Source organism: Natrix helvetica (genome assembly GCF_964273705.1).
Source record: "Natrix helvetica genome assembly, chromosome: 1".
Classification (NCBI taxonomy): domain Eukaryota; kingdom Metazoa; phylum Chordata; class Lepidosauria; order Squamata; family Natricidae; genus Natrix; species Natrix helvetica.
The window spans coordinates 340,067,799-340,090,981 of NC_138548.1; the positions used below are offsets into that span (position 1 = coordinate 340,067,799).

The window sequence follows — 23,183 nt, forward strand, 5'->3', positions numbered from 1 at the left end:
TTGTAAAATCTTGAATTTAATCCTTGATCTTTTATTGAACCATATGTAGTTTATTACTTGTTTAAGCTTTGAGTTGCTCATTTAACTCCTGGAAGTTTATTTTCTTGAAACAGTTTCATTGTCAAATGAAGCGCCAATAAAAATAAAAACAGGGAGAAGGAGTAAACTTTGTTTTTTGCCTTTCAGTATAGTACATTGTTGTGATATAAAATTATTTATTATTATAGCAACAGCACTTAGACTTATATACTGCTTCACAATGCTTTACAGCCCTCTAAGCGGTTTATCATGGTTCTTGCTTATGAATATTCATAAGTCCCAATATCCGATGATCTTAAGTGACACTCAATCCTGAAAGCAGGAGAGTTTAGATAATAATCGATATATTTTAGTTTGAATTTAGAAATGTTAAGGGGACCATTAGAATCAAATTATTTAAAGATTTTTAATGAGCTAAAGGTGTTCCATCTCTATCAGGCAAAGACTGAGTTGGAACTGGAGCCAAGCAAGAGAGGACTGGAGGCATGGCTTCAATTATGACTCAGTTTCTGGACAGATAAAAACATAACAACCCACTAATGGATCCTCCTGCGCCATCAGCTGGAGAATCATAGAAGCACAGAGTTGGTGTATTCATATCAAAAAAATTAAAAGCCACAGTTCATCTTTTATTTGCAATAATAAGCATAAAAGATCATGCTAAATTGTAAAAAATATAATCTCCACCAAAAAAGATCATGACCACTTTTTTAATAACCTCCAAAATATATCCAATGCTCATGTATCTTTTCAGAACAAATTCAGCCTCAACAGGGCATATTATTTCAATTAAAAAAATGTTTCTTTTCTTTTGAGTACTACCAGGAAAAGCGTACATTTTGCATTTAGTAAAGAAATAGGTCTCTGACTTTGGGCAAATCTTTTCCTTCTTTATAAATGAGACTAAAGTCTTCTTTCTATGATGAAGTAAGTTTTTCATGTCCCTAAGCCTTATTCATTACATGAATTAAAGATTTAACCAGAATATCTTATAAAGTGAATATTTTTGCTTATGCATCATTTTTTGTCCAATTGAGCAGGAGGTTAGATTAAAAGACCCTTCCAACTCTGTTAATTTCAAACTGGCAAGGATTTTCGGAAGTGTTTGCCATTAGCTACTACATAGGCCTGAAACAGAATTTTTATATTGGCTTTTATATTATTTATTATGCACCAGACAGAGTTGCTTTAGACGAGATGAGTGGTTACATAAATTTAATAAATATATTGACTAATTCACAATTAAACAACAATATCCTGGAAAACTATACAACTTCTGTGACGTTTGTAAATCCCTTACTTATTCTTTTGTATTTTTCTTTCTTATTGTTCAATTTCTTTGTTTATTTATGTTTCCTTTAAAAATGACTAATGAACATATTTTTAATGGAGCATTCTATCATACGAAGAGAGTTTTGATACAAGGAGAAAGTTTCTTAACCCAGGTTTGACTTGGATATTCAGAAATTAGCTGACTACTTTTTCCACTCATTCTTTGAAAACAAAGTTTTAGTGAAGCTTACCAAGTTTTCTTAGTTGTTTTCAAGAAAATGTTACTTTGCAGTTGTTCTCTATTTCTTTTTAATAGGCATTTCCTGCATTATATAAGACCAGATTCACACAAGCCTGTCTTTACAGGCAGGGTGCTAAAATACAACTATTATCCTTATACACATGCAGTGTACACAAACTGAAATCCTCCCCACCCACCCACCCCACACACAAAGATTCCTATAACAAAAATTAGAATTAAATGGCAACTTACTTATATAAATTACATATACCTGAGATAACAAAGGCAACAAATGTATTCAATATAATTGGTGAAGTGGAAATATTTTCTTAAAAGCAAGGCAATGCTACAATCAGGAAAATATTTTAGCTGCTTTATATTATGACTTTTTAAACCAACACTGAAAAATACACTCACAGTTTAAAAAGCTCAAATGAAAAAGATCTTTTTAATCTGAATTTCTTTAGAAAATGATAAAAACTAAAATCTATCAATTATAAGGCAAACAATATTTAAATTATTGAAAATCATTTGCTTGTCAGCTGAAGTCTTGTTACATAGCAGGAAGAAATTAGAGAGACAGAGGACAAATTCCTGAAAATTTCAAAGTATAGCAGAAAGAAGAAGAAATAATACTGCACTGTTCTTACTGCTATGACACTAGCCTTATCCTAAAAAAATATCTGACAGTGTTATGAACAAGACATGTAAAGTTTGTTTGTCAAACAGATCAAGATACAAGCTCACACTGGAGCAAAATTCATTATAAAGCAAAAACAATTCTGTTGATGATCACATATAAAACAGTAATAAATCTATCTTCTCTGCACAACATATCATCCACCAACAAGCATTTTAAATGATGAAAGGCTGCCTGAAGCATGAAAGGCTTGTGGTGAGCCTGATCTGTTTGATCAAGCTGCTATTTTTTTCAACTATCCAAACCCCATTTGGAAATGCTTGCAAAAGATATAACCAATCACATGTATGTATGCATATCCACTCCAAGAACAGGGTTGGGTACACATGCTTAATGCCTTCTATCTAGAAAGTCAATTCCTCCTCTTGCAGAAAGCCAGCTGAGCTTTCCTCAATTTAAATGCTAATTAGGTCAGGTTTACCCACAGAGCAGAGTGAAGTTGCAAAAAATAATCATCTTGTAATTGGGGAATGACCCTATTAAATGCAACCATATATAAAGTACAATCGCTGTTCACCTTTTTTAAACAGTATATTAGATAAATACATTTCTAGCTTACCCACAATACATAGGCTACCTATTATCTTTACACGGATATATTTTGAATATGCAAATATTAAAAATTTATCTTTCCCTACCTGCCATGAAAGACATTTAACCTGCCTCCGCAGAACTCTATTACCCTTGCTGCAATATAAGACAATGCTTTCCATTGTTACTAAGACAGAAATAGAATTAATTAACTCTGGTGAACAATTTAATTTCTACTCGTACAGCATTAACTGTCCCACAGATATGAAGTTTTTCTATTACAGGATAAAAGAGAGGGTGCATTTCAAGTACTGTATTTAGTTTAAATCACATGCTACAGAATTTTATCCGTAGCCTGGAACATATTGTTCCAAGTGTTTCTATGTTTCTCAATTGGCTTATTTGTTTTTGTCATTTCTCCAAACCATACTTTGAGAAGACATCAGCCAACAAAACAGTGAGCACACACATTCAATCCCTGCTGCTACTGACTAGAAGTTAAAGAATGAGGAAGTATGTGGGTGACAGAATCTGTTCCCATTCTGAGATTAAGCATCATATTGGACTGCTGCTTTGTGGCAGCTGGAGATCATAAATTGAGACCCTGGAGCCCCAAGAGAGAGATTCATTCATGCAGAAGCTTCCTGCTCTCTCATTCTTTTCCCCACAAACAGTAATCCTATATACTTTTAACTTGCCACATTAACAATCTAGGGACAGTAGTTCATGCAGTGAAATATGATGATGTCACCCTGAGGAATTAATCTCATTTATGATTCTTCATTCATCAACATATATATGTAGCACATATTTTAAAAAAGACATAAAAAATAAATACAAGAAAAGTAACTCAATACTTTGATCAATTCCCAATTAAAAGACTCACAATAGTCTTTTACAGATTTTCCAAACACAGAATAGGCAGCGCCTGAAAACAATGCAGAAGGCAATAGACATCCAAGAAGAGGTTCGTAAGAAGATTTTTTAAATTGTATACAGTATATTACATGTACAACACATTAATGATAGGGGTGCTATGCTGTTTAGCCCTGAGGTTACCAGGTGCAGCAACAATGTGTGTTAATAAACTATTTCTACTCTCATAATTCTGAACTTTTCAGATGTGTTGCCAAATGCAAAAAGTGTGTACTCTGCACAATCATTAGAAAGCCTAAAAATAATTGTCAGAAAAATATTATTTTGTTCTTTATCATGTCCTGTGTTGAAATGAATCTACACTGCACTTTCTTCAATAAGTTCAGTTCTGTTCAGAACTGTGAAAAACTGTTAGAAAAGCATTAGCTGCTTTTCTAATTTGCTAAGCAATTCTTTGAAACACATTTTTAAAAATGTAAAAGCAATTTCCTTGACCAACTTTCTGTAGGTTAATTAGTAAATAGCAGCAGAGACTATGAAATAGGGCAATCTAGCATTTTACGACTGTATTCCTCACACTCTTGTGAATGGATTAGAATAAGTTGATGACTTGCATGCACAAAACAGAATCAGTGTCGGCTTGCCTAAGCAAAGTGGAGCCCAGTATACAATTTAGCAGGGATCCAGATCTTCAGGGCTTTGTCAAAACCTGTTCTTCTTCTAAACAGGTTTCTCTTGGATAGCTGGCTTGTCCAGACAGAGCAGAAGGAAAAGAGTAACTGGACTTTTATCCTAGGTTATAAATAATACAGAAGTGAGGACCAGAATCCTGCCAACTACACCCTTACTTTGAAGCTCCCAAATCAATAATTAAGAGAAGTATACCAGGTTCAAAATCTTCACTACCGGCCAAACTTCATTGAGTCTACCTAAAAAGAACTACTTGACCTTAGCCTCTCTTTCTTGCCACTACAGTGGAGAAAGATCGTGCTAGGGATGATGGATTAGGCCATGCTCTTCACACAGCACCACAGAAAGCACCCAACTCTTTCCAGGACACTTGCATATCTGGAGCTCCTCCAATCATGTTGCTTTGCATTACCAGTTAAATGCCCACAGTCCCCTTCTGATAGAGAATTCAAATATTAATTCACGATAACCCAGAACATATGACAAACCTCAAGGCTTGCTGCATAGCCAATAGGCACAAAAATTAACTTTCAGAAGTGTCCAGCGAGACAAATATAATGTTTAAGACGCTCCAAGAACGGTCTTTCCAGTCTAAAGTTCCAGATAACTCAACAACTGTATACAGGCAGGCCTCAACTTACAACAGTTCATTTTATGACCACTTGAAGTTACAACGGCACTGAAAAAAGTGACTTACAACCATTTTTCAGACTTAGTGCCACTGCAGCATTCCCATGGTCGTGTGATTTATATTGAGATGCTTGACAACTGGTTCATATTTATGACGGTTGCAGTATTTCAAGGTCATATAATCCCCTTTTGTGACCTTTTTGCAAGTAAAGTCAATGGGAAAGCCAGATTTACTTAACAACAGTGTTATTAATTTAACAACTGCAGTGATTCACTTAATAAATGTGGCAAGAAAAGTCGTAAAATGGAACAAAACTCACTTAACAAATGTTTCACTTAGCAACGTAAATTTTGGGCTCAATTGTGGTTATAAATCAAGACTACCTGTATAGACAGAGTCACAGACAGGAGAAGAATCAATAGCACAAGTCATCTATTTTATATAATTGATTGAATCCTGATTCTTCCTATCAAGTAGATGACTTCTTTTGCTCTCAACTTGCAACATAATGTTGTGCTTGGGACTTGCCTAGATCAGGCTCCTCAGGTACACCCCCTTTAGCCATTTCTGTCATCTATCATTTCTTTGTGTAAGCCCACCACTAACCCTGATTTGCTTGCAACCCCATACCCCCACCATAGAGTTATTACTCAGTTTGTGTGCCTCTGGCTAATGGATCAATTCTAGCAACATCTGGTATTCTACTAAAGCTAGCCTTTCAATAATTACATGCTAGCCCAACAAGCTAGACCAATGCCACATAATCCAGGACTACTTTTATTGTAACCTCTAGAGTAAAAATATCCTATAAATATGAATGGGCTTCCCCCTCCCTCACTACTTCTTCTTGTGAATTGAGGGGGGGATTTGTCTGCTACAGACTCAAATTTGCTTGCCTGACCACTGCCTTGTGATGGCTCTTCCTTCGATCTTTCAAAGCAATTACCTATGCCCTCTATTCTACCTGTCTTCTCCTCCAGTTTCGATATAATTGGGTACTTAACTAAGATAGTTTTAAGGGCTCCAGTTATAGTGATGCACAGTAAAAATCACTTCCAGGTAGTTTTTTTTTAAAGAAGTATTCTTTTCTTCAAAATATTGCTAGGGATTAGAAAACACTGAAATCACAATGTAGAATGACCAGATTTGAGGAATTTATTTAAAATCTGATAAAAAGTAACAATTTCATAATATTAATTTCAATAGATAATATTGAATAAAGTCATAAATAGGCTTGGATCCAAGTCATAGGGCTAAAGATTAGACTGGGATGTTAAAAAAAACCATTTCAGAAGGCAGCAATGGCAAATTACTTCCATATTGTTGATAGCTTCATGCAGTCACCAGGCATCAAATTCAACTCAAAGGAGAGTTTAACACATTTCAAGGTTAGTATTATTTAAAACTTAGTGATTAAAATTCAGTATATAAATAGTAAAAGCATGGACAACAGATTGATTTAATTCTGTTATATTAAAAATAAGTCCATATTAAAACTGGACTATAATTTCAATATTAATTTATTTTGTAAAGTAACAATTTAGGTTTATTTCAATTAGTTCTTAATGAAACACCGTACTAAGAAGTTACAAAATTTGATGAGGCGATTCGACAGATTCACTTCTTTACAAGACTTTGTATAAAACCTTTGCATAACATTACTAGAGTTTCAAAAATGTACAAGCTTGTGAATTGCAAATGATTTTTGCTTCAAACATTCATGTTTTGTGAAGTTTATTGTATTACCACAAATCTATGATATTGTTCAATATAACAGTATTACGATTTTATTGCTATGTTATTTGTAGTTCTCTGTTTGATGTAATTTTGTCCTACATTGTTCTGAGGAATATAACATATTCAATCATTGTTTTAATTGGAGTAGTATATAACCCTTGGGAAATACAAAGCAATAAATAAAATCAGAAATTTGGAACAAAATAAGGCTGTCTGTCATGTTTACTGTGAAGCAAATTTAAAAATATTCTATCCTCTCACATGTTTGTTCAAGGAAAGGCCTGAATATTTTAGTCAATATTATGACTTTTTCGCTTTTTATTCCATAAACCTAATTTTAACCTTTATATTAGAGTAAAAGCCAACAGCTTTTACTTCCATACTAAAACAATCTAGGGCTGCAATTTTTCTTTTTTTCTCTTTCTAATTTTCCTGAAGTCAATACTTGGTTTTTTAAAAACTTCCAGCTACACAAAATGTTATTTTTTGCAAATCCTTTTTTTACTATTTAGCAACACTAGAAAAATACACACACACTAAAGTAATCACTGAAACAGCTGTTTACATTATATGATAAAAGAATACTGACCTGATACTCTTCTGTTAAACTTGTTAATAACAGGAGCTACAACAGAAACAAAAAAGTCCGGTAAGTTAGGAAATAACTAGTTGAATTATTAAAGATGATCATAATTATCTAACAACAGATTTATCAAATTGTCATCCTATAACAGGCTGGCTTTTTATTATTACTGATTTTAATTAAACTTCCAAAGCATTATTTTAACTGCATATTTAATGTTAAGATTTTCCTGAATTTATCTTGAAGCCCTGACAAAAAGATACCTCCAAGAACTTTAAGCTTAAAACAAATTATGTGCTGCTGGAAGAGAATAGAATAGGAAAACCGCCTTTATAAACTGGGCACAGAAGAAAGGCTTTCCTTCCTATAACAGTTTTTTTCTTCAATTCTCACATAAACACAGAGGAGAAGTAGAACATATATTATATGCAGTCCATGAACAAGTATGAAATTCTTGGCTGACTAAAGTAAATTGCTGCTTAAATATCAGGTTGGCCGATATACCTAAAATACAATAAAATGCACAGCTCAGTAATTTGTTAGATGAAGGTCTTTCTTTGTAGGTAAGAACTACCCAAAGCAATTTGCTGTGCTTTTACAGCATTTCCTAGGATTTAATTTTCATGAAACGGATGCTCACAAACTATTAGAGTACATAGTAAAAAGTTACGTATAAATAGTCTTCAACTTACAAATAGTTGCTTAGATGATCTACCTGTGGGGTACTTACATGATCTACCTGTGGGGTACTTATGACCCAGATTCAAACTTCAGACAGATCCACCCACCACCACTCGCAGTTATGCCAAAAACTGTCCTTTACCTCTTTAGTAATCTTTATTTTCAGTAAAACTGCACCCATAGAGAACAATTGGTTTGCTCATCAATTACAGTAATTTGCTTAATGACTGGTGCAAAATAGTTACAACTGTGATGAGCAGACTCCATTATGGTTGTAACTTGAGGACTACCTGTAGTTCTAGATTAAACCTCACTTTTATGCTATCTTCCATAATCAATCTTGCTGTAAAATTGCTTTCCAGGAATCACCATTTGGGTATAGTCATTTCTCTTTTGAAAACATCTACCAGAATCTAATTCTGGTCAAGGAATAGCTATCAGGCAGGAAATAGATTTAGCTATCTATAAGTAATTGGGACATGAAGATGAATGTTCAACTTTATATGTGGATTAATCTATTTCATCACTGGTATCTTGTATTACCAATAAAATGAGGAAACACTTTTAGCTTCATTTAAGTGAGGGTGGAGGGTGAGATAGATTTTTTAAAGGTCTGCAATGACTTACTGATTTATGTTTTTCAGTTCCATTTGCTATCAAATACTAGCTACTATCAAATATTCTGACATGAATTTTAAAGCTGTACAAGATCAACAATCAATATGAAACTATTTCTATTCATTTAAAGTCTAATCCATGTTATGCATATGCATGTAATATCAAATCTAATCATTTTCCTTTGTCTCAGGTAAAAATAAATCAGGGTGTGCAACCTTGGCAATTTTAACATTGCTAGCTGGGGAATTCTGGGAGTTGAAGTCCCCAAGTCTTAAAGTTACCCAGTTTGGAGACCCTGATATAAGCAGCTGTATGTTAGCAAAATAATAATAAATGATCTAAAACTGATATCACAACAGCAACCAGCTAACAAATAGCAACTACTGGTATATGTCAACAGAAATAGCAAGTATGTCAACAGAAAATTCATTCAGCTAAAAATGAACTTAAGAGGAATAAAACGCAAGCAACAAAAACAGATCCTGTGAATCAGGGGGGGAATGGATCATGAAAGCAATGTTATTCCTTTGACTGCATCTTTTTGCTTAACAGAATCTCCATGTAATGTAGGTTTCAGAAATCAATCATGCAGTTTGTGTCCAAAAATCTGTCTGCCTCTCGCAGAGTTTATTTGGCTTTTATAAAGTTTTTACAAGCAAAGCACAGAGCAACAACACATTAGCAATAACAGGTTCACTCCCCCAAATCTTCCCTAGTGAATTCAGAAAGATATTCAGGCCAAGGATAACTCATGCCTTTGCTCTGGTGAATTAATGAGCTAAAGATAACAGACTGTGCATCACCTTTCCCTTATTCCAGCATCTGGTTCTGCTAATTAGGTGAGGTTGTAGGCTTCCAAGATAAACAGCCACTGAGACCATGGTAGTTTCTACGCATGCCTGTACGTAAGCCTTACCTCTCATTCCCACAATGTAAGGTGACGTCTTCAAAGAAATACACGGGTATTCTCAGTGGTGTATTAACCATTAAGCAGACTAAGCACTTGCTTAGGGCACCAGGCCCAAGGGGGCACCACAAAGTTAAGAAAGAAAGAAAAAACAATGAATATTTGTACCATATGTACAAAGGAGGGGGCACCAAGATTTTTCAGTATTTAGGGCACCTGTGGGCCTTAATCCACCACTGGGCACTCTCTTTCTCTCCATCATTTGGATTCTAGTCTTCCTTCTGCACAGAATCAGAAACTCCCACTACTGGAAGGCAAAAAGAATTTCTGATGGCATACCTTCTCCTACATATTAGATTGAAGAACCCTTCCTTCCTCTGATGAATGTCTTATTTCCACCCATAACCTGCTACTAATAAGCAAAATTTCATTCATAGGGAAACATGAAAATCTAGGGGGAAAGTGCAAAGTTCCTAAATTGTAATCCCTTCTTCTGGCATCCTTTATTTTATTTTTCCTGAAGAACTGGAACAAATTTTAAAAATCAGCTATATAACAGTCTCTTTCAAAATAACTTGAGGCAAAACAATCATGTAGTGAAATTTTTCACTCCCCCCAAATTAACTCTAGCATTTTACGAAAGACATCTTTTTTCTGCCTAGAATCATTACATTTCCAGTGTTGAAGACAAACAGTAATAGCAAGCAGAGAATACTTGTCTGCTTTCACTGCCATTGTCATTTTTTATATAAGAGGAAAGGTTTAGATCCTTGTGGGTTTTATTGCTCACTATGGTAGAGGTGGGCAAATCTGTTCCTGTCATTATGGTAAGGTCTTGAAGATCCACAAGTGCAGTGGCATGGTCAGCTATGTATTCTTATCCTGTAGATTAGGAAACTGGTTCTTCTGCGTGCTCAGACAAAACAACCCTAAGGTTTTCCACAACTCCACTACTCAACTCTTGCAGTCTTTGAGATCCACAAAAGAATACAGCAACTTAAGGAACTTAGCCCAGGATATTGTTTCTCATACTGTAGAGTAGCTACCTAAGTGCCTCTGGAGTGCTTCCGAACAGAAGAGCAAGACATATCATTTCCTGCCATTGTTTCACTGTTAACTCTAGTATTTAAAAAACCTTTAGTTTTTATCACTTCTTCAGGACTTCTTATACTATGATAATACGGTTTACTCAAGAGTGTTTAATGAGGACATTTGTGTAAATTCAAACATGCAACACTGAAAGGGTCACCTTCATTCAAGTGCTAATTTTAAAAAAAACAGCATAGTGAGGCAGGATTTAACTTTGTGGAATCATGCTGATTTTCTTCCAGCATGATTGAATATGAATGTTGATTTTGCTGTGACAGATAATGGCCAAACTATAATTTCTCAAATCCTCTTTAGGTTCCTTTTAAAAAAAACTGTTTCCCTGTTATATTATTTCCCTGATAGCTTTCTGGCATTTCAAGAGATCCAAGTGTCAAGCCTCTTTATCAGTAGTCCATTTTTCAGAATTTTCTAACCCCTTCCAACTTCTCCATATACTGCCCTTATTTCTTTCACCTATCAACATCATTGTTGGTACTTGGATCAGTTGAACAAAAGCATATCTTGGCAGATAATTTTTTGTGTAATCATATTTTATTAAACTTATATGCCAACTGGATGACTCCACAAAAATCAAAGAAATCTGTAGTCACATATTGCTGGTATTAGATAGATACTAAGCTTTATTTATTAGCCAGATATTATAGGTAGTCCTTGACTTATAAACTATTTGTTCAGTGACAATCCAAAGTTACAATGGCCCTGAATGGCATTTATGACTGGTTCTCAGAGTTCCAACTGTCCCAGCACCTTCATGATTGCATGTTTATAATTGCTGAGCAGTTTGCAACCAATTTACACTTACAACCAGTTGCAGCACTCCATAATCAGGTGATCGCCATTTGCATTCTTTGCTGCCAGCTTCCCCAGAGACTCGAAATCCAAATTTTGATCATATTACTGTAAGGATGCTGTAGTCGTCATGTGAAAAACGGTCACAAGTCACTTTTTTCAGTGCAGTTGTAACTTCAAATGGTCATTAAATGAATGGTTATAAGTGGAGGACTAGTATTGCAATTTGCTCTTATGGGACTGCCTTCAAAGATGATTTGGAAGTTTCTGCTGGTCCAGAATGCAATGGCCTGAGAAATAATGGGTATGATTTGTCTCTCCTATGAAACATCATTACATCAGGAGCTGCCATGATTGTCAGTAGGGTCCTGGGTGCAATTCAAGATGCTGATGTCACCTCTAAATCCTTTTATAAAATAGACCTTGGTATCTTTGGGATTGCCTTCTCTGGAAAGAATCTGCCATTCTAATGAGATATAGCAAGGGAAGACTTGCTATAGTCCTGAAACCCTAAGAAATAAATAAAATATATAATGTTCTCTTTGTTGCTTAATGTATTTATGGATAAACATATAAGGAATGATTGTTGTGATGATAAATTTGTGTTATTTATGGGGACGTGAATGCATGTGTTTCTCTGTATGCAAATGATACTGTGCTGGCTGAGAACCAAAACATTTTGTAGCAAATTTTAAAAGTAAAATAATGAAAAGTATGGATATGAAATCAATGGATCACAGTTGAAACACCAGTTTAACTAATGTAGGGAAATAGGTCTATTATACCTTCACAAAACAACGGATGGGATAGATTTTGCATATTGTATGTTATAGATTTTACAAATGTGTATGAGCGGCATACACATTTTATACATTTGCTAAATGCATAAAATCCATAATGTATAATGCATGTTGAAAATGGCAAATGGATTTCATCCATTGAATCTGCTAAACCAAGGTCTGCTAATCTAAGGGTAGTTAGTTGTTGTCTTTTGGCAGGAAAAATGGACAGGCAAGTACATGAATTTAAATACCTTGACAGAATGCTTAGCAAAAGTAGAAAAGGAGATGAAGAAATTTTAAAATGTGCAAAAGCTGACAGAAATATGATAAAGAGTATGAGATATCTTGTGAGGATTTATTATAAACATTTGTTGAAAGAAAATTCAGCCTATTTTATGAGGCCTCTATAAAGTATAGTCAAAGATCTTTGATGCATGAAGAAAAAATATTTTCACTAGAAAGTTGGGAACAACCTTAGGCAATAAATCATTATGTGACCCTGAAACTGCCAAACTTGCCCAAAATAAAAATTTCCTGGTTTAAAGAAGCAAAAACAGCTATATATAAAAGCCAGCTTCTATCCACTTTATTAAGTTGTATTTGTCAATTAAATTGGATATGTCAGGAGAAACAAAACTGTTGAAAGTAAAAGTGATGAAGTGCTTAAGTGTGCATTTTGTAGTAAAACAGAGTGTGTAAGAATGAATGATTAATGAATGTGGAATATCATAAAGGACTACACTGAATCAATTTGATCATTTCCAGGATGAGAACATGAATTAGAAGCAAATGACAAAACAAATATATGAAAAATGAATGTATCTAGACTAGGTCTAAGACATTACTGCCACGAGTAAAGTCTAGTTAAGAAAACATGCTAGCATGTTTTAAACTTTAACAGAATGGAGGCAAACAAAGAAGACCCAAGACATGGGACGAATATTACCGTAATTCTACTTAGTCTGGAAAAAAGCCAAAACTTGTGGAAGCTAAATCAATGACAAAGACCAAACAGAGACATTGTTGGAGTAATCTCACCAGTGTTCCTGAATTTTATCACCAAATATTAACTGCTGCAAACCCTCTATTGCTGGATATTTATACAATCAGGATAGATCAAAATGGACTATGGAAAAAGGCCATCTATATTTATTCAAGGTAAATATAAATGGGCTTTTTCCACACCCCATTTTAGTGTTCTTCCTTCTGAAGTGTTGGTGGTTAGATTTCATGAGACTTCTTATCCTTAGAACCTTTGCCCTTAACTAATGTTTAACTTTGCCCTAACTATGAAGGCTGATGTCCCTTATATTATATGCTGATATGTACTTTACTTTCCCCAATTATTTCCAAATAGGACAGTCATACATATAATTTTTTAATGCTGGTCAAAGACTGTAATTAAAAAGTTCAATTATATAGGCTAACTTATCACACTATACCAGGCTGTTGTCTATCAAATAGATCACTGTGCTAATTTCCCATGTTCAGCTAAGCTATAATCCATAATAAAGAGTATAGAAACACATTCCCCTAAGCTAAAATCTCTGCTCAAACTATCACATTGATTTACAAAGGAATTGAGTATTTAAAAAAACATATTTCAACTGAAAGAATTTTTTGCTATTCTGCAGGTCATTACTTCTGCAGTTCAAACAGATAAGCTAACCTAAATCATCAGGAAGAGGAACAGATGAAATGTTGTAGCTATTATTTCTATTTCCTGCTATGGTGTCCCTGTAAATAGAATCCCTATCTCCCAGGGCTTACAGAATGGCCAGATTCACTTTGGGACAGGTGACTTTGTTCACAGTTAGGTCCTAGGCAAGCAGAGCTTTCAAGGTAAAAACCGGCACTTATAATTGAATCCAGAAACTGAGTAGCAATGTGACTTCCCGCAGTGTTATAGAGACATATCTTGAACAGCCCACCAGCACTTGGATTAGTGAGTGTTGAACTTGTTCAACCTTTAAAGGAACTACATATGGGGTGAACTACAATACAGCACTCCAATCACGGCCTCTTGGATTTCCAAAACCACCTCCTGCAAAAAAGGTTAAATTCTTGCCACAGCTTCCATATGCAATTCAAATAGAAGGTGAAGTCCAGGAGAGGCCCACCATCCCAAGTTCTAAGCCAGTTGTGTTGAAAGGGATGTAACCCTGCCCAGAAACAAATACTGTATTTCTCTTGAGTCGTAGTGTGCTTATAGTCACAACCACTCAATCGTGATAAGATTGGTTTTCTGTAAGTTTGTCTCTCCACTCCTGATCAAAACAACCAATGTATGACCACATCGAGCAACTGCATATAGATATGAAAAAGTAGGGATGCATTTCTATTATCACCTCCCTCTATCTGCTTTCTTCAATATTGTATTCAATGTTCCCATTAGAAGAGGAAAGCAAATCCTATTTCATTGAGTATAAACTTCACTGCATTCTAGAATTTTAATGTTTCTTTGAATTTCTTAATATATTAAAAAGCAAGGAAACAATTACAGTACTCAGGAACTGAGGAACTTCATTGTAAATATTTTAAACCCAATATAAGAGGGATACTCTGGATATCCTTGTAATTTAGCTATCAATGTAAACAAAACTTTTTTTAACTATTGCCTGCCTGCCTGCCTGCCTGCCACTGTTTTATGCACACAACATTTGCAACCTTTACTATATGGCCACATGTACTGCTACATTTCAGTACTGTAGTGTACAACTTCACTTGAATTTTAGACAAAGAATGTCCCCTGATGGGATGTCCGGAGGGGAAAGGTTCCTCTTCAGGCTCATCACAGCCAAAAGGACAAATTTCCTCCTGGATAGAGGACGACTCTGGGTAACCCAGGGAGGCTGCAGGGGAAGAGGCCTGAAAATATTCCCTCGTACTCTCTGGGGAATTACACTGCCCTGGGGATCTCTGAGGGAAGACTTCTTGGAGCTGGGATGAAGGGCTGGGGTCCCTGGATGGCTGCCCAGAGGAGATGGACAATTTCCTGGCCCTCTCGAAGGTTTTTTCAAGGGCCTTGTGTCTGCGGGCCTCAGCCTTAGATAAGGCCCTGCCACCTCTGGGGTTTGGTACTCCCTTCCCCTTAGAACCCTTCACCTGCTCCACCTCCGGTGGATCTGGCCTACTGCGTTTCACAGCGTCCATGGCTTCCTCTGGTGCTCTCTTGGACTTCTCTGCCATCTGCAATCTTGATCAGGAAGCAGCAGATGTGGAGCTGTAGGCCAGTGATAGGCACGAATGTGGTTAATGACTGCGGGCCTCTCAGATGTGTCCAAAAGACGGGAGAATGCCCCAAGGGGTCAAACCTCTCCCAGGCCGCTTGTGCTTTCTTCGGTGGAGGGGAAAGACCTTGCCAGCGTCCCAACGAAGGCCAATCCACCCCTGCGGCGTCTACGTGCTGAGGGAGAAAGTGCGAAGCAAGAAACGGCCGCCAGAAAAAAACGTGCCAAAAATGCATTTAAAATGGCCGCCACGCCTTTCCGGAGCTTTCAGGAACTGTCTGCGGCGTTCCGAGCCTCTGCCGAGGCCTCTGAGCGCTTTTAATGAGCCGCAAAACAGCTGGGGGGTGAGGAAGCCTCCTGCTATCCCCGCGCTCGCCAGCAGCCGCCCACGTCTCTCAGCTCAGCTGTCCTTTAAATAGAGTCTCCGGACTCCCTCAGCCTGCAATGGGGCGATCAAGCGAAATGCTGCTTCTTTTCCCTATCTAGTTGACAAAAATAATAAAATGCTAACTAAGTTTGGAGAGTTCAATTTATTTGTCCAAGGACTGAGGAAATCCCCCAAAACACGTCCGAATGGGGCTGGACTGAGTTTTTGAACTGGCCCTCAATGAGGAGAGGAGGCGTGGCTAAAACAATTAACTCAGTCCTTGGGCAAATAGACTGAATTTAACCCATGCTTGGACTCTCCAAGCAGCGCACAGGAGAATTTCTAGTTCTTCAGGAAAGCTTGGAAGTTTGCAGGTATTAAATATACCAAATGTAGCACAATTTCACCCAACTATCAACTGATTATCTTATCTAATGTACTTTAAGAAGCAAATATCAAATATATGACCTTATTATTGATATAAGAATTTATCCATCATTCAAATTTCCAAAGCAGTTTAAAATTTTAACACATTTAGCATAGGAATAGATGGATAAACTAGGGAGCAAAAAATACTCAAAGCATCACCTTTTTAATAAAATGAGTACCCAAACAAACTTTTAGTATGTTGAAAATAAACTAATCAGCTATAACTATACAGCTGAGAGTTCAATTACAATGTTTAATACATACAAACTACATGACATGAACATTTACTTTCAATACATAATAACAAGGATAGAATCATAACATAGAGTGCTCCAGCAAAGTTAATAACGTTTCATCCTACTTCTGGAATTTGGGGAGAAGAAATATAATTGTCATTTTAGAAATGATTTATGACAACAAAAAAATTAAAATGCATCTGCTTAGAATGCTATCACTTGAAGGAAAAAGAGGGGCAAATATTGTAACCAAAGGAACACAGGTGAAAAAGAAAAGCACACAGAGAACAATGCCATATCTATATTATTGCTTTTGATTAAAATATATTTTTAAAGTAGATTTATTGCTCTTATACCATAGAACCATAGAGAGACAATGTTGTATTTCATAATTCAATTATACATACTCTATACTTCCCAAAACAGTAGAATGTGGCATATTTTTTCAACTGTGAAATCTCATAAGAGACAAACCTGTTTTGTCCTCAGTATAAGAGTTGCTTTAAAAAATCTGAAGGACACCACCTACCAAGAGATTTTAGAAAGATTTCCAAGAACCCTTTAAAAAGCAGCTGACTCCGCCCTTTTATCCTCCGCTTTAAGGCCTTCCAGTAGGTCAGCCGGGAGAGCCGAGGTAGAGGTGAGGGATACAATCAGGTCATCCACCTGAGGAAGTTTTAATAGCTCTTCGAGGGGGGCCTCCATGGTAAAGAGCTTTTTATCAGTTCCACTGGGATTGGCCATGGAACCTGGTTGAGCCCATTGTCGCTGGATGATGTCCAGAAACAGTTGGGGGGCAGGAACCAAATCAATGGGAGGGGGAACTTCTTTAAAGAGCCCCGCGCCCGGATCCTGAGGCCCTATGGTGTCCTTGCCACCTTGGTCAGAGGTGGGTTTATCTGCCGGAGGGAGCCCCATTTGGGGGCCCGCGGCACGGGCCTTGGTCAGAATGGCTCTAAACATGGAGGGGTTTAAGAGACCAGAGGTGGAAGGGGCCTCTGGGGTGGGGTTTTCGTCCTCTGAAAGGACCGGGGCCTCCTGCTCAACCTCCTCACAGTCTGACACCTCACTGATGCCAGTGGGTGTGGGAGAGACCTCTCTAGCCAGAGGGGCCTGGGGTCTCACAGATCTGCCCTTGCTGGGAATAGCAGACATAAGGGGTAACTTGGAGACCAACTGCTGCATGCCATCAGAAATACCCTGAGCGATGGCGCGCTCCACCACGCCCTGCATGGCCTTGGACAGGTGTGGTTCCTGCATCTGGAGGAGGGTTGGGCCAGCCTGGGAGGGGGCCAGGGAACCCTCCCCATCCAGGGAATCCTCAACCAGGGAATGGCTGGGGGAACCAAGGGAGGCCCTAGAGGGATTGGGAGAAAACCCAAAATCTTCCTCAGCTGGCAAGGGAATGGATTTAGCTTGTTGGAGGGAGGGGGCAGGAATTATTGCCCCTTCCTCCCTGGGTGAGGGTGCAGAAGACTGCTGCTGTTGAGCTGACTGGGCCCTTTGGAACTGCTTCTCAAGAGCCTTTTGGCGCCTTTCAGCCATTTTCTCTGCGGCCTTGGAGGTCTTCTGAACCTTGGGTCGCTTCCCCTTGGCTGGGCACCCCACCCCATCACCTTTGGCAGCAGGGTTGGGCCTGCTGCGTTTGCTGGTGGTAGGACCAGCCTGAGGATCCACTTGCTTCTCCATCAGATCTTGGGTGAAGGTCAGATGAGATGAGGCCTTGCTGGTTTGCTGTGCTCGAGGCCTGTAGAAGCTGAGGCAAGTGGGGCTGGTCTATGGCACCGGCTAGAAGGCCGGGTGCCTGCAGATCTGCGCTGATAGGCAAGAGTGAATGGTCTGGTAGACTCAAAAGAACCCTTGCAGCCGCTTAGGAGGTTTAGAGAGGAAGGGGAGCCCGTCAGGAGACCCAGAACAAGGCCCGGATTTAAGGAATCCTCTCAGCGGCGATCTGTGAGAGCAGGCTGCGCGGCAAAGGCAAAAGCCCGGGAGAAAATCGCGCCAATTTTGCAACCCCGGGGGAGAAATTGGAAGCCTAATGCCTCCCTGGGGTCCCTAACTGCCTACCTGACCCCACTCTGGTCATTGGGAGATTCCGAATGACCCCCCCGAGGAGCGGCTGCAATCGTGGAAAACGAAGGCAAGCCACGCTGCAGGCAGCCTGCCTCAGTCCTTTAGTTAAAGCGCAGGAGGAAGAAAATAACAAACGCTAAGGAATTGTCTAACTATACTCAAAAAAACAAAAAAGGAGCTACACTATGCTATCTAAAGGGTCCAGTTTGCTGCACAAGGACTGGAGCACCCCAAAAAGCGTCCTGTAGGGCGACTGAGTTTTTTAAAACTGAGCCTCTGAGGAGAGCAAGGGGCGGAGCTACAAGAAATTCGAACTCAGGCCTTGGGCAGCAAGCTGAAGTTAGACACTCCAAGCAGCGCCTAGGAGAATATATCAAATTCCCCCCCAAAATAAAAGCAGACTAAACACTGCTCAGAATTTATTATGTGCCAAAGATAAACAAGATGATATATTATTTTGCCAGTACTAGGACTATCTTATCCTGCGAACACAAGAACTGTAGTACTACAAAAATAAATTATGCTTTCCAATTAATTATTTAGAGTTACATCTTTTTCACCTAATGCACATTTGTGCCCCTCTAAACATTGCTTATCTCCAATTTCCAGCATAAAAATAGTTAAAGATTACAATATCTGCATCCCACTTGATTCGGCTTCTTATCATAAAGGAGTTATAATCCAGTCTGGTCAGTTACCACTCTTTTCCCATATTTTAATCCTCTTTTCAATAATCTGTGTAATCATTAAGGCTTATGCTCAAATCAATAGACAATTTACCTTTATAGCTATATAGCAAACATAGTAAGGTACAGTATATTTTATTCATTTTACTCTTGTACTGTGATATTTAATATACCAACAAAATGGGTTTTCTGGCTATTTTAATGAGTTTTCACAAAAACATGTCAAATTAAACATTGAATTATGTTAAAATGCCTTAAAACTAAAGGAAATTTTGCATAATCACCATTAAGTGTTTCAACAGTTTATTCCAACAATTTTTTCTCAAAATTGTTCTATTTCAATGAATCTTCCTTCCCAACAAGTATGTTCTGAATCACTGCTTTAACATGGTTAACAGACAGAATTTTTTAATTACCGTACACCAACTGCTGCTATTTACACTATCAAATTTATCATTTTACTCCAACCACTCTATTTTGTTATTTTAACAGTTACTAGGAAACTGTATTTTTGCTTTCTTTTCCAAATTGGTCTTTCCTTAGAAAATTAAAACTGAGGCATGCTCTATAAATGCATGTGCTTTTCTAACAATGTTTAATTTAATGGATATAACAGCAAAGTTTTATTTTACCATACATAAATACTTTACAAAGTATCTAGGAAAACATTTTGATTTATATCCTCCTTCATCTTAATGGCATTTGAAGCTACTTAAATACTAAGGTTCTAAGTTATTATTGTTAATAACTGATCTAACTTTTTCTGTACATCTTAAATGCTTCAATTAGTCACTCTCTTTCATAGTGATAAAGGTAACTATTTCTGACTTCAGAATATTAATTCATTAATTTTATTATAAGTCTGGTTTGGAGGTAAAAGCACAATCTAGACCTACTAAATTGATCCACATTTGAAAAAGAGTATCATAGTTTTTCCAAATTTAACAGCAAGGCTTAATTTAATATTCATTTTGTTTAATATTTGCCATGCCTAATAAGACTTGACACTACCTAATTAATCCACATTTTTAAAATTTTGTGTATTGTGTATTACATGTTGCATTAATTTCAGGTCTTCAGAAATGATTTTTTTCTACAAAAAGCCCTACCAATATTTTACCACTTAGAAAGTGAAGAATTTCCCCATAATGCACAGCATTTCATTTCTGTTCACTTTTGCTCTCCCTGGCAACAGCCTCATACACACCATACAAAAACAGCTTTTTAACTGGGTCTTCCCTGCTTCCCATCTCAGGAAAAGTATCTCATTAGCATCATAACCATTTTAGTTACAAAGATACAATTCAGAATACCAATTTCTCTGAAAACTTCCTCTTCCCTGATTATTATCATATGCTAAACTTAGAAACATGTCAACTCACTTATATACAGTACATAGCACATAACTTACCAATCAGGGAAAAGAGATCAGAAAGCTGTATCAACAGAACTAACCTCTCAATTAACTGTCAAAAGTTAGGACACTAACTATTCTATCACTAAGGTTTTCAAACAGCACCTTCACTTTTGACACTTACAAAAATAGAATGTTGTGTCTGACAACATTGATATCACTTAATTCTAAGATTCCCTAAATGTTCTCCAATGGGGGGTGAACTGAATAATCGAATCCTGATACATTATGATACATTCTCCTCAAATTTCTGGTCCCTGTACTCAGAATATTTTTAAAGGCTTCCTTTGTGGATTAGCAATTTAAACCATGTTCAAATTATGAGATAATTAATCCACATTTTGGCAAGCTCCTTTGGACAATTTTGAACATGAACTAATCCAATTTTGAACCAAGAATATGCAAATAGCTATTTAGAAATGAGTTTTAAAAATAGTTTTCATTGCTTACCAGTAAATATGTTGTAAATAAAACAATGAGACAATACAGGAAAACATTCTCTAAATATTGTTTTAAATGTAGGACTTACAAAATGGATAAGATGTAAAAAAGCTGCTGTGTTCAAGGAAAAACATGGTAGAATATGGCCAGATTCTTGGAAGAATCTTCAAGAAATTCCTTTACTAAGAAGGGGAGGATATCATTCAAGATAAGATCTTTTCCGATCTTTCTCTCCCTCCCTCCTTCTTATATACTATTTTAAAACAAACTACTGTTCACAAGTTGTTGTGTTCCAATCTTACAGGCTCTATTCTCTTCTCCATACAGCTGATCACACATACCTCCGCCCAAAAAACCCTGGACACTGAAAAGGCTGCCCCTACTCTTAAAATCACAAAGAACAGTATATTTAATGCCTCTTTAGGCCTCCCCTCCCTTTCTCTTTAATCAAGAAACAAGGAATACCTTAGAAGCAGGGTTTTTTTTCCAGCTGGCTCTCTTTTTTAAAAAAATAATGGAGAAGGAAAGATTTTCATTCAAAAGTCACCTCCATTGCCTGGAGCAATAGTCACTCAGAGATATTGAATGAAGTGAGGCAGGAGTGTAAGTAAAATTTGAAATGATCCAGCTACCGTTTTTCTTTTCCCCTCCACGTCAAAACAAACGGGGTGAAGCAAAGAAGCAAAAACACACTAAAAAGGGTCTTATTTTTCTACACAAGGTCACACCTACTTTTCCGCATTCAAAGGCCAACCTCCCACCCACCACCACCCGCCAATACCGCAAACAATGCTCTGGCCATGGCTATATTAACTGTACAGTTAAATTGCAGCCTTAATGCGTTAAGGGAGAGCAGTAAATATCTATTCTTTTTTAAGGGGCGTGCATAAGCGCACCAGCTTGCCTAACGTTCCTGTCCTACTGTCTCCATTTATTCGTACCATTTACTGTGTTCATACTTACGTTTATGCTTATATCTGTTATCTTTTACGTTTGTCAAAATAAATGATTTTTTTTTAAAAAAAACCTGGTAAATTTATACCCTGCCTCCCCGCCCCCGTTGCTTTGAGGGCGGCAGGGCAGGATTTCGCATAGCGGAGAGCTTTAGCTCTCTCTCCTTCTCTCTTCTCCGCTCTCCACCGTTCGCACGACATGTTGGAAGCACCGTAAAACCGGCGGCTGCTAACCCGCCCAAGGGCTCCCCCATCCTAACACCTAGAGCCGCCGGGGCTGGGGGGGGGGTGGGAGAGAGAGAGAGAGAAGCCCGCGTGCAAAAACAAAAAAAAGAGAAAGTCCTCCGCACGTGAGGATCTTCGGATTCGACAGGAAAAACGGGAGAAAAGGTTGCGCAGCGGGTGGCGAGAAACACCCCCCTCCCACCGACTGCAACTCACGCTCGAAGTCGGAGTCGGAGTCCTCCTCGGCCTCCGGTTCCCTCCTCGACTCTTCGCCGTTTGACTCGGTCTGCATAGGCTCCCCGTCGAAGTTGACTCCTTTGCCCCTGGCGGCCGCCGCCTCGCGCAGCTGCTGGTCGCGGGAATCCCTCAGGCGACCGAAGTATTCGGCGGCGAAGTCCAGGAGATCCGGCGGCCGGCGCCGCAACACCTCCACGGTGTAGCCCTGCAGCAGCTCCGACAAACCTGGCGGGATCTCGATACTCATGTTGGCGAGCCGAACGAAATTCAAGTCAGGGAAAAGAAGACCGAAGTCGTCGCCCTAACTGCCACAACCGTCGTCGCCGACTCCGACGCACGCCTCCGCCCCTGAGGCTTCCGAAACGGGACCCGGCGCCGGGGCCTCCCCACCGCGGCTCACTCCCCTTCTCGGAGCCCTCTGCTCTCCCTCAGCGCCGAGGGAGCCGCGCTCGCGCCGCCGCCTGACACGCGAGAAAGAAAGGGACTGAGGGTGGGGGGGGACGGGGCGGGGGGGGAGGGAGGGAGGGACTGGGACGGAAGCTCACAACGCTCTACGCGTCTCCAAGCAGGAAACGGCCAACAGCGCGAGCGAGGGGGCGAGCGAAGGCGGGGTGGGTGGGTGGGAGAAAAAGGGGGCGGTGCCGGCGCTCGAGGAGGCGTGAATAAAAAAAATATGGGTGGAATCATTTGCGTCACAATACCGAA

General features: G+C 38.4%; 1 protein-coding gene across 1 annotated transcript in view; it reads right to left on the reverse strand.

The window, feature by feature from the left end:
* Positions 1-22,997, reverse strand: part of PRKAR2A (protein kinase cAMP-dependent type II regulatory subunit alpha) — a 72,209-nt gene extending 49,212 nt beyond the window's left edge. The window contains exons 1-2 of the mRNA XM_081935951.1: positions 22,458-22,997; positions 7,307-7,342 (exon numbers count right to left, since the gene is read on the reverse strand). Of these exons, the coding sequence (XP_081792077.1) occupies positions 7,307-7,342; positions 22,458-22,725 (304 nt within the window). The 5' untranslated portion in view covers positions 22,726-22,997. The remainder of the gene's footprint in view (positions 1-7,306; positions 7,343-22,457) is intronic.
* Between the last annotated feature and the right edge of the window lie 186 nt (positions 22,998-23,183).